We start from the raw sequence: 11,927 nt of genomic DNA on the forward strand, positions 1-11,927 counted from the left end.
CATACATATACACATGCGCTAGCACACATATGCATGCAGGTGTATTTTATGTGTATGTCTATTTTATCTGCACATATCAGTACTACATGCATGCCTGGTACACCTGCTAAAGTCAGAGGAGGAGTAATATACAATTACATGCTTTTTATGAATTTACCCATCCAAGGAGATTAAAAAAAAATGGCCTAAGAATTGAGATTTCAAGCACATTCCCATTTAGTCTAAGTCATGAGAATGAGGAGACAAAACTGAGTCAGATTGGAGAGAAGCCAGAGCAAGAGGAAGTGGGGAAGGGAAGCTAGTTCAAGGTGGGCAGTGGGGTACTGTGTGGTCAGTCAGTGTGGGCAATGAAGGAAACTGGTCTGTTTGGGCAGTGTTTGCTTTACTGGGTACCTTTCCAAGTCCATATTCAAGGACAGATAGGACCAAGAACCTGACTAGAGAGACTTCAAAGAGAATGGATTAGAGCTAGGAGTGTAGTTCGTTGGTGGAACCCTTGTCTTACATGCACAATGCCTTGGGTGTGATCTCTAATGAAGCATAAACCAGGAATGGTGGTACATACCTGTAATACTGCAACTCAGGCAGTGGAGGTGGGGGGAATAGAAGGTCAAGGCTACATAGTGTTTGAAGTTAGCCTAGGCTGAAAGAAACTCTGTTTCAAAAAAGGGGAGATGGTTAGAGAAGGGGGCAGCGTGTAGGCTGGGAGGCAGGGACAATGGTGCAGGCAGGGTCCCTGCCCCACAACGGAGTGCATTGCTTCATAGAGAAAGCCTGAGAGGTGGTAAGGTGGGAAAGCAGGAAGAAAGGAGGAGAAACCCTTGCAACACTGAGAAGGAAGAGCAGCTCCAGCATGTGGGCACTCTAGAACAAGGCACGGAACAGCAACACTGAGAAGGAAGAGCAGCTCCAGCATGTGGGCACTCTAGAACAAGGCACAGAACAGCAACACTGAGAAGGAAGAGCAGCTCCAGCATGTGGACACTCTAGAACAAGGCACAGAACAGCAACACTGAGAAGGAAGAGCAGCTCCAGCATGTGGGCACTCTAGAACAAGGCACAGAACAGCAGAACTTATTTCAGAATCTTCCATGGATGGGAGATAACTTGACTTACAGTACAGAGATTGTACTATTGTACAGTAGTTTGGCCAGGATAGGATGGGAAAGAAAGTAGCTATGGTAGTCTTCAGTGATCACAGCAGAACCAGACCGCAGTTCTCCACCGTGGCTCTACCTAGGATGCCTTTCAGAAATACAGAATTGTGGACTTCACTTCAGAGAACCCCTGGGCATCCATCTTGAATGAGATTGCTCAATGTGGTTTCCAAATGTCTTCTCCATGATCAGATCCCTCGGGCAGCACTGAGAACCTCTGAAGGGCACATCAGCTTTGTCATGGGCTTGACACTGAGCGGAGTATAAGGGGCGATTGGAAGTAAAAGGGACACAGGGAGGGTCAGCCCTGACATCCAGAGGCTTGCTGAGAGACTCTGTTAGCTTTCCTCAGAAAGGTCATTCTCACAACACTTATTGAAATGAAGCTCTGGTTTAATTATGCAGCTTTATACCTTTCTGGAGCCTGGAAGAAAAACAGGCACCAGAAACAAACTTCGTTCTGTTCTTATGTTCTTCATTGCAGGATAATTTTGTAAACCTTAGGTAGATACTGAACTGAACCTGCTTTCAATCTGCTGTATCCATAGAATGTATGGGAGCAGTCACAGCTGGTTTCACATGCTGTCACCTGGCCTGAGGGGTGATTCCAAGGGTTCTCTTGGATGTTAAGGTCACCTGGGCAAAGTGTGTGTGTGTGTGTGTGTGTGTGTGTGTGTGTGTGTCTGTGTCTGTGTCTGTGTGTGTACGTGCCCATGTTTGTGTCCAGGATTCTTTCATCCTCTGAGAAACCTCTTCTGTCTTATTTAATGCAGTTTGGGTTGTCAATCAAGTAGTTAACCCCACTCCATCTGGAGGGATATGATCTAGACCTATCCAGTTATAATAGTGCAGTTTCTGACATTGGTTTAAGAGGTAAGGATGGAATTTTTAAAAAGCATCCACTGGCATTTTAAAAAGAAGACTGCTCTGTAGAGAGTAGTAGTTTTAACTTCTCCCAGCTCTAGGCCTTTGGAACTGGGTTGTAGTCCCTCAGACCACAGTTTTTTGAACCATGATAAGTTCCTGTGGCCCTCATGAGAGGCTGGTCATGTGCGGTATGCACTGGAGAGTCAGGCAGGCATGGTCAAAGAGTTTGTGAGGTAGCTGTCCCTGGGATGTCCAGGTGTCCGTCTCTGGGTCATAGCAGTCAAAGGAATCTGAGTCCTCGATGTTACAGTCTGTGGTCAGCCGCCGTCCACCCGTCACATACAGCTTGTTCCCCATCACCGTGGCCCCATGGTGCATCCTTCGGTCTTTCATGTCCGCACACTTGACAAATTTGTTGGACTGAGGATCATAAGCAAGAATCCTCCTTGTGTAACCTGAGAATCCAATAACATGAACAACGGTGGGTGGCTCACCTGGGGCCGGGGGTCAGCAGATGAGGGATGCTTCTGCTCCTCACCCACACCAGGCTGAGACCCTGAGCTGAAGCATGGATGTTCAGGGACCCTGCTGCAACCTGACATGTGGCAGAGCTGGGTCTCACAGTTGGATCTCTCTGGCTCTCGCCCAGATTTTGGCAGCATGTAAGACACTGGTAGAGTAGGGGCAGACTCTCCTTTCCAGAGGCTTCCTCAGCCTCACTGGCATTCTCATCTCTCTTACTTTACCCCAGAGCCATAGATGTTCAAGGAAGGAGACCTTTGGAATTCAGAAATGGATGCCCATGGCAGGCTACTGGGCAGTTACTTTGAGGGCTCCTATTTTACTGACAGGCAAACCAAGACACAGAAATACTTACAAATAACTTAGAAAAAGTATGTAATCACTTAGTGGTAGAGTTGGGATTTGAACCCAGGTCTCATTGACCCCTATGCCAGCCCTCTTAACCATAATATATCATGCATTTACAGAGAAATGATGCACTGGTAGCCATTGTTGTTCTTATTAATAGCATCATCATTATTGTTAATGATTAATACCAATAATAGTAATATTATTAATTATTATTTTGAGGTACACTGTTACAGTGTTGTCTAGTCTGATCTAAAACTCACTATGTAGCCCAGACTGACTTCAAACTAGTGATGATCCTTCTGTTTCAGCCTCCCAAGTGCTCAAATGACAGGTTTGAGCCACCACAGCTAGCTATTAACAGCAGCAAACGTCTCTTCTTCACTGTGTGTCTATAACACGTTATCATGGCAACAGCTCTGCAGAACGGGCACCATTTCATCCCTTGTTTATACAGAGAGGCATGGGGAAGCTTCCAAGTGAATAGCCTTGCCTAGTTTTCCATACTCTCCCCAGAGAATGTACTTTTGAGAAGACCTGCCCGTAGACTAACACTTCCCTGTCAGCCTCAGCAACCATTTCCCCTAAGAGCTGCCAAGTTTGTCCCCAGTCATTCATCCTCTGTTAACTTACCTCCTACAATGACGATCTTTTCCCCCAGTACCACTGCAGGGGCACACACATTCTTGATCATCCTTGTCTCCATTTTGTACCACGTGTTTCTGGAAATGTGGTAAACCTGATGGGGAAACAGAATTATGGCAACAACATTTAAAGTTAACTTCTTTAACAGAGAAAAGAGGTAGTTGTCTGTTACAGTTTTTCTTTAATGTGCGTGTGCGCGTGCATGTGTGCATGTGGTGTGCGTGTGTGCATGCGTGTGTGTGCATGTGTATGCATGTACATGCGTGCATGTGCATGCGTGTGTATGTGTGTGTGCGTGTGTGTGTGCGCGCGTGTGTGTGCATGTGCATGTGTGTGTATGTGTGTGTGCATGTGCGTGTGCGTGTGCGTGTGTGTGTGTGTGTGTGTGTGTGTGTGTGTGTGTGTGTGTGTATGTGGTGTAGACGCCTCAGCCCAGGTGTGAAGGTCAAAGCATAGCTTTCAGGTTTTGTTTCTCCTCTTCCACCATGTGCATTCCAAGGTTTTAACATCAGATCTGTGACAAGAGTCGTTACCTGGCGAGCTATCTCACTGGCCCAAGCTGTCATTTAGAGGATGAATCAGAAATGAATTTTTTCTTTCTATTTCTTTTCATGTTTTAAATTGTGGGTCTTACTATCAGCAAATGAACTACTGCTGGCAGAAAGAAGTAGTCATGTGACCCCAGGAGACCAATGGCGGTATTTCCTTTGAAAGGACTAAGAGTCCTGCACTGGGGTAGACACTTCCCTTCCCTTCTTGGGATATTTTATTCTTTTAATGAGAAATGGGGGAGGTTGGATATTTAGGAAACCGATTATTTTTCTAATAATTTTTATTTGTAGCTCATGTTTATATTTCTAAATGTTCTTGTGTCGCTGAGAGGGTCAGAGAACCAAGAATAAGTTTGAAGCTATCCAAAGAAGGCTTTGGAACAGTTCATGCCTGAGAGGAATTAGAGGTTTTGGGAAAGAAGAGAAGCAAGAGGAGAAGACAAATCAAAGAGGAGAAGGCAGGCTCATTAGCCACCTTCTGAGATGTGGATCAAATCAGGATCCCCTCTTTTGTTGATTTCCTAGGATAAAATTAAAATATGAATATAAACTAATTAGTAATAAGCAAAACTTAGCACAAGAGATAAAGGATGGATTCTACACAAGAAAAGAAGAAACAAAAAATATTAGTCTACAGAGAAAAATGTTACAGTAGTTGTCACTGAAACTTCTTTGCATACAAAGTATAATTTCTAGCTTTATCAAAGACCTTATTCTTACCATTAGGTAAAAAATTGGAGGCTGAGGATGTAAGGCACTTGGTAGAGTGTATGTATGTATGTATGTATGTATGTATGTATGTATGTTTGCATGTATGTATGTGCTGATCCCAGAACCACATAAACAGGGTATGGTTGGTGTCACCTGTAATCCTAGCACTCAAGAAGTGGAGGCAGGCAGATCAGAAGGTTAAGATTATCCTTGGCTACATAGGGAATTCCAGGTCAGCCTGGGCTACATGAGACTTTGTTTTAAAGATAATAAGTAGGGGCTGGAGAGGTGGCTCAGTGCGTAAGACAGTTGGCTGCTCTTCCAGAGCTCCTGGATTCAATTCTGAGCAATTGACATGGTGGCTTACAAGTGTCTTTAATTCCAATTCCAGAGAATCGAATGTCCTCTGCTGGTCCCTAGAGACACTGCATGCATGTAATGCACTGAAAAAATAAGCAGGCAAAGCACACATAAAAATAAATACATCTCTAAAAACAAATAAATTTAGCATCAAGAAGAATTTGACATTCATATTTTATCAGGCTCGGGAGAGCTCAGTGGTTTACCCAAAGCTACATAATGGTCATTTCTGGTTCAGTCCAGAGGCCATGTTCTTGATCACTAATGTCGAGGATCTGTTGAGGGAGTATGGTCTTTTCTGACAGTTTAAACATTATTATTGTTGTGATATGCATGTGTACAGGTGTGTACACTCATGAGATGGCATGTGTGGAGGTCAGGAGGATCAGAAGGTCAAGGTCAGCCTGGGCTATACAGGGACCCCGTGGAGTTTGTTCTCTCTGTTCACTTTGACATGGGTTCTGGGGGCCAGACTCAGTTCACAAGGCTTTCATGGCAAATCCCTTTGCCTCCATCTATCATACAGTCCTCTGATGGATGTTTTTGAGACTGAGCCCCCCTTGGGATCTACATCATTCCATCTTCCTGTTGAAGCCTAAAGGGGGCTGAGTGTAGTCACAGAGGCTGGGAAGTTCCATTGCTTTGTCTGCAAACCATCGGTGAGTCTCCTTGAAAGTAGGATCCTCAGAAGAAAAGCAAATGCTACTTGCATATTACTGAGTGAGCGATCTCCTCCTGGCCTTCTGTTCCCTCAGCTTTGTGTGGCTGTGGCAAGGTAACCATGAGGTAATCCTCCCTTATAGTGTGAGTTCTGTATTGTCATCCAGCAGCAGAGGCAGAACACAGGCCAGGGAGAAAGGGACCATACATATTTACCTCGTCCAGTGTCACCATTGAAAGACAGTGCTGGAAAGAACACACACGTCAGATGGAGAAAACTCTGCCTCTGTCTTAAAACCCATCCTGCTCCATCAAGTGACCCTCGGCATCCATTTTAAACTCTGCTTAGCTGAGTTGAATGTCCATTTCAAAGCTAATGATAGGCAGGAAAGAAAAGCATGTAAATGAATACTTTCACCCATTCCTGGCTTTCCTCAGTTATAACACAAAAGAATCACTCACAAGTTTGTATTTATTTGGCTTTGTTTTAGTTTTGCATTTATTCTTAGGAAGTTGGTGACAGTTTTGTAGTGTGAAGTCACTAGCATATTTGTTGAGTTTATTATGAAAAACAGCCAGAGACAGTAGGAGGTGGGGTTCTAGCTTTCCACAGATGTGTGCCAGTGGATCTCTTGAGTCTTTTCCAGCTCAAGTCAGTGTGTGGGACTGAGAATGGTACTTTTGAAGAGTGAAGCTCTTTCAAGATGGTCAGGGGGAGTGTGGGCTGCGAGAAAGATGGAGAAGAGAAGTAACCTCCAGTGGCTCTGATAGTGTGTAAGCCATCATCATTCTTTGCCTGGACTTCTGGGAGAATCTCTCAGCTCTTCTCCAGGCCCTCTTCTACAAGCACAGAGGAAGCTAAAAATGCAAATCTGATTGCTTCCCCACCATACATGAAATGCTTGATGACCCATTCTGTCCAGTCATCACCCCAGTTTCTTGACAAGACTTACAAAGTTCAGCTGTAACAGCTTCACCTCCATCAGCCCTTCTGGTATGTTCCAGAATCTTGATGGGAGGGGCTTGGAGGCAGCATCTGGGTGGAGGAGGTTGCTGGGGTAGTGTGGGATGGGAATGATGAAGATTACACAGGGGCTAACACCTGCTCTCCTCTGTGACTGCACACAGCCTTCCTCCTCCTTGCTCTGCCTGACAACCTTGTGCCATACTCTTGGCTCCCTAGGCAGTGGGCTGGGCCTCTTTTTTTTTTTATTTTTATTTTTTCCTTCTGGGCTTTTGTACAAAGGATCTTTATCCAGGATTACTCCCTCCCTCTGAAGATAAGTCTGACTTCTTCAGCTGTCAGAAAGCTCTTTGCTCCCAGTCAGGCCCTCTCTTCCATGCATCTCGGCATCCATGTAGTCTCTTCCCTACCCCTACTTCTTTCATCATTCTTTCTTTCTTCTCTTCTTAAAAAAGACTTTTTTATTTATTTTATGTATATGAGTACACCATTGTTCTCTTCAGACACACCAGAAGAGCATCAGGTTCCTTTACAGATGGTTGTGAGACACCATGTGGTTGCTGGGAATTGAACTCAGGACCTCTGGAAGAGCAGTCAGTGCTCTTAACTGCTGAGCCATCTCTCCAGCTCTCATCCTTCTTTCTTATCTACCAGATCTCCTCCTCTGCTTCATTGCTCAAATCAGCTTAAGTCAAACACGGAGTTCTCTTCAAAGACCTCTGGACCCTTGAACTCTGTGTCATTCCCTCAGGTCCCATTCAGAACCCCCCAAGCTCTCTGAGCATCTATATCTTAGGATTCTGAATCACAATCGTCTTGTAAACTCCTTGAAGCTTAAATGTAATTTTCTGTTGCCTTCCAGGTCTCCAGAGCCTTTACAGTGGCCAGTATTTAATATGACATGCACACATAAACAAAGTCCACCTTCACAGTGGCCAATATTTAATGTGACTTGACGATTAGGGTCTTCTGTATGGCAGAGAAGCTTACATTTACAGAGCAATTGTTAGAAGCTTGTATGAAGCTGGACAACACTTGATATTCTGATGGGAGCCTTTATCAAACACTTCTCAGAGATTGTTTAAGTGAAGTGAATTTCCCTTGTCATTTAAGACACAGGTTCCCAGGCCTAGCCATGCTTCAGAGCCTCCTGGAGACGTTTGTAAAGCACAGATGCCAGGTCCCGTGCTTAGAGACTTGGACTCAGCAGATCCGAGGTCAGGTTCCAGGGGATTTGTTGGTTGAGGGTGGAGTAGGCTTGGAGTCTTTTTGTGAAGACTTACTGATATGGGTTAGGGGAAACACTAACATTCAAAAGGACTTTGCCTAATTTGTTTCAGCCTGAACTTCTAGGTTATTTTTCCTTCAAGTGAAAACAATCTCTATGTGAATGGGGGTGCATTAGTCTCACAATAAGAATTCCTAAATAAAATAACACTGAAAAGTTCCTTTTCTTCATTCTCTGCAAAAGAAAAATGTGTGCATGTGTGTGTGCATTCTGGGTGTATGCCTATGTGAACATGTGTGTGCACACACATATATATTCTCTTATGCACACACATTTGTACATATATATATGCATTTATGTACACATATGTGCATATGAATATGTACACATATATGCAGAAATGGGCATGTATATGCTCATATGTAGAGATATGTATATTCCATTATGTACCTGCATTCACAGAGGTGTATACATATACATGTGCATGCCATGATGAATATGATTGTATGAATATACACACAGATGCCTACATTTGTACACATGACTGAATATATACATACATGTATGTAAAGATATGTCCATGTGTATGGGTATACAAGAATATATGTATGCACATACATATTTATGATATCTGGACATAATGTATGTGCTGTTATATACATACATGAATGAATGCATGTATACATAAGTACTTGCATACATATGCAAGTGTACATATATATATACATAATATGTCTCCCATGCATACCCATGAATATATACATGCATATGTATGTGTGCACATGTGCTTACTATTATGTATGCATGTATGTATATATGTATGTCTGCATATGTATATGTCATTATATATATAAATGCATATATGAGTATGCCATGTAATTATGTATGTGCATATGTATGTATGTATCATATTTATGCTATTTGCTATATATATTCATGTGAATGAATGTACACATGACTGAATACATGTACACACATATATGCATGTATGTATATACCATATATATATGCATGTGCCTATGAATATATCTGTATATAATTATGTATGTGCACATATGTGTATATGTGTGCATGTTTATGCTGCTATATATGTGCATGTGAATGCTTGTTCACATGACTAAAGATATACATATATATGTGTGCATATATGTATATGCCATTGTATTAGGCATGTTTATTTATCTATGTATCATATGCATATGTGTGTGTGTGCCATCACACTTGGTGCTAACATGATGAGAAGGACCAACGGATTACCTGGATAAGGCGCACAGGGTTCTGCATGATGTCCTCACCCCCAAAAAGATAGAGCCTTTGGTCCTTGACTGCAACGGCAGGGTGGAGTACAGGCATGGGCATGCCGGCCATGCTCTCCCAGATGTCTCGGATGCTGTCATACCTCTCCATGGACCCCAGAAGCTCCTGCCCTTCTCCAGTACCCCCAATGGAGAAGATGAAGTTCCTGTGGGCAGTGCTTCTGTGGGAGTAGCGGGCTGCCAGCATGGGCTCCCCCATCCTCCACTGGTTGAGTTTCAGAGAGAAGATATAAACACCGCAGCTGATGAGGCTCTTCCCTTCCCTGACAGCCATGCCCCCGAGCACATAGACACTTCGGTGCAAGGTGACAGCTGAGGCCTTGTACAACCTTGTGGGAAGTTTGGCTAGGCTCTGCCACTGGCCAGTCTGTATACTGTAGAGCAATACATCCCTGGTGGTCTGCTGGTTGTCCTTCCGTCCCCCAAGGAGGAGGAGGAAGTCTTGGTAGGAGCTCCTTGGGGGCGTGTACCATAGAAGTTTACAGTCTTGGGCACTGGGACCATATAAAGAGAATATCTGCTTCCTGGCCATCTCCAGGATGGCCTGGCATGCAGGTGAGGCCTGGAGGAGGGCATCATTGGCAATGAAGTGATGGAAGAAGGCTGGGTGGATGTACTGCATACGAACTTGCTGCAGAAGTTCCAGCATATACCTCCACCGGGCTTGGAGGTCATGCTTCACCCAAGCCATGAGGGCCTCGAACACCTTTTCCTCCTCACCACAGAGCCTGTCATCTCCCAGGTAGTCCCTCAGCTCCATGGCACAGAGCTCCTTCAGGTCAGCCGATGCTGCCACCTCCGGGAAGTAAGTCAGGGCCACCTCCCTCGCTTTCTTCTTAAGGCTGTCACAGCTTAAGGTTTCTGCAAGTCTGATCAGGCCCAGGCAGTTGCTGGGGGCCAGCTGGCCCTGAAGGTATGAGGAGCAGGCCTCAAACATCCGGGGATACTGCAGCATGGCAGCAGCCTCCATCAGTGGGAGGACGTTGGTAGCTGAGATGTGCACTTCTCCCGTGTACACGTAAGTGATGACCTGCTCCAGAGTTGTGGAATTGATGCCTTTCAACTGCACTTTGGCTTCTCTGCTTTCCCTGAAGTGGCTGCAGAACATGGCCTTGAAGTAGGGGCTGCTGGAGGCCAGCACATTGCGGTGACAAGGGACCTCCCAAGGCCCAGAGCAGATGGTTACATCAGTCAGGATCTTGCTTTGTCTTAAGCCATTGAGCTGTCTTAACAAGTCAGAGGAGAAATTGTGGTCTTTGAAGACAACCCCATCTGTTAACTCCTCATCCATCCTACAAAGAAGGAGGGAAGCTTCAAATGGAAGCAAAGTCAAGGCTTTCTCACAGAGTATACTGGAGGGGTTAGCTGTGGAGGCTCCAAGTCTCATACACTGCTATCTATTTACCAAGACAGTGAAGTCAAGAACCGTAGGACACATTGAAAATCAAAGAGGAAACCACCCTCACCCTAGACCACAGAGTGCTCTACTTTAGGCTGTTATATCTTCAGAGTTAAAAGACACACAGCATCTCCAGCTATGCATAGGCATCTTCCAACCAAAGTGAACAGTCAGGCACTCACGTATTAGCCTGACACGAGAAATGTCCATGTCTTTGATAAGAAAGGTATGCCATGGTCCAGATCCTCAACAAAGTTGCCAGTTAATTCGTCTACAAATCTTTCTGACCGTTAGTTACTCACCAAGGCTAGTATTCGGGGGTGTGGTCATCTGGCTACAGAAGTGATGGGATCACAGAGGGCTGCTGCAGGATCTAGATAGAAGACTTAGTGCTCTTTGGTTTTTATTTTAAAGATGTAATTAATAGAGAAAAAAGGCCAACCACTTCTGTGGTTTATTGGAGACACAAGCAGTCTGCCTGCTGAGGAATGACATATGAGGGACACTTACCTTGTTTTGCTGCAGGGACATCCACTGATGCTGGGTCTGTCTTGTCTTCTCAAGATTTCTACCTTAGGCTTGGAATAAAAGCATAAAGCCTGGGCCTTTCCGTTGGCAAATTCTCTGTCCTAGGAGAGTTCTGGATTTGTTTATGCTGCAGGCACTTTCACAGTTTCTAGAGCTCTGTTCAAGGGCTGCTGGGCAGGCAGACAGTGTATACATTCCAAAGCTAAGAATAGCTGCATATGTACTTTCCAATGTTATGACATGTGACTTTCCAGTTGCCTTTTGCAGCCACCCGAGGGCCTGCAGGGCTGCGCATGCCCACATGCCTTGTTTCCTTGGCGAGTGTTTACATTGGTATAAATAGAAAGAGAGGAACGAGTTCTCTGACCAAGGCTTTGCTGCCCATTTGGACACATCCCGAGTCCCTTGTCCTAAGAGTGCCTGGGAACTCTAGATGTCTGTAAACAGGTTGCTGTGACCTGTGCAGAATCACTGAAGACAGCTCTGGGTCACAGTCAAGGTGGCAGGTGCTCATGGGAGAGTCAGAGGGTGAACAGAGCCCTGGGTGCTCTTCAGGGGACATTCATCTAGCACCTCCTGCCCCCCCTCTCTCTCCCTCTCCCTCTCCCCTCTCTCTCTCTCTCCCCTCTCTCTCCCCCTCCCTCCTTCTCTCTCTCTGTGTCCTTCCCTCC

The 11,927-nt window shown here is 44.9% G+C and overlaps 1 protein-coding gene across 1 annotated transcript; it reads right to left on the reverse strand.

Annotated features, from left to right (window-relative positions):
* Nucleotides 1-302: 302 nt before the first annotated feature.
* Nucleotides 303-11,430, reverse strand: Klhl38 (kelch like family member 38). The gene is made up of 4 exons (XM_031358485.1): nt 11,239-11,430; nt 9,271-10,621; nt 3,528-3,633; nt 303-2,479 (listed from the first exon to the last, which is right to left on the reverse strand). Exons 2-4 carry the CDS (start codon nt 10,618-10,620, stop codon nt 2,190-2,192), a joined length of 1,746 nt encoding a protein of 581 aa, XP_031214345.1. The 5' UTR covers nt 10,621; nt 11,239-11,430; the 3' UTR covers nt 303-2,189.
* Between the last annotated feature and the right edge of the window lie 497 nt (nt 11,431-11,927).

The sequence above is a fragment of the Mastomys coucha genome, unplaced genomic scaffold (assembly GCF_008632895.1).
Source record: "Mastomys coucha isolate ucsf_1 unplaced genomic scaffold, UCSF_Mcou_1 pScaffold7, whole genome shotgun sequence".
In the NCBI taxonomy this organism is placed as follows: Eukaryota; Metazoa; Chordata; class Mammalia; order Rodentia; family Muridae; genus Mastomys; species Mastomys coucha.

Coding starts and splice junctions, on each gene's coding strand:
- Klhl38 (XM_031358485.1), bottom strand. CDS start 10,620: ATGGATGAGGAGTTAACAGATGGGGTTGTCTTCAAAGACCACAATTTC. Junction 3,634..9,270: donor ACCCTGTGCGCCTTATCCAG/GTAATCCGTTGG, acceptor TTTCCCCATCAG/GTTTACCACATTTCCAGAAA. Junction 2,480..3,527: donor AAAGATCGTCATTGTAGGAG/GTAAGTTAACAG, acceptor TTGGATTCTCAG/GTTACACAAGGAGGATTCTT.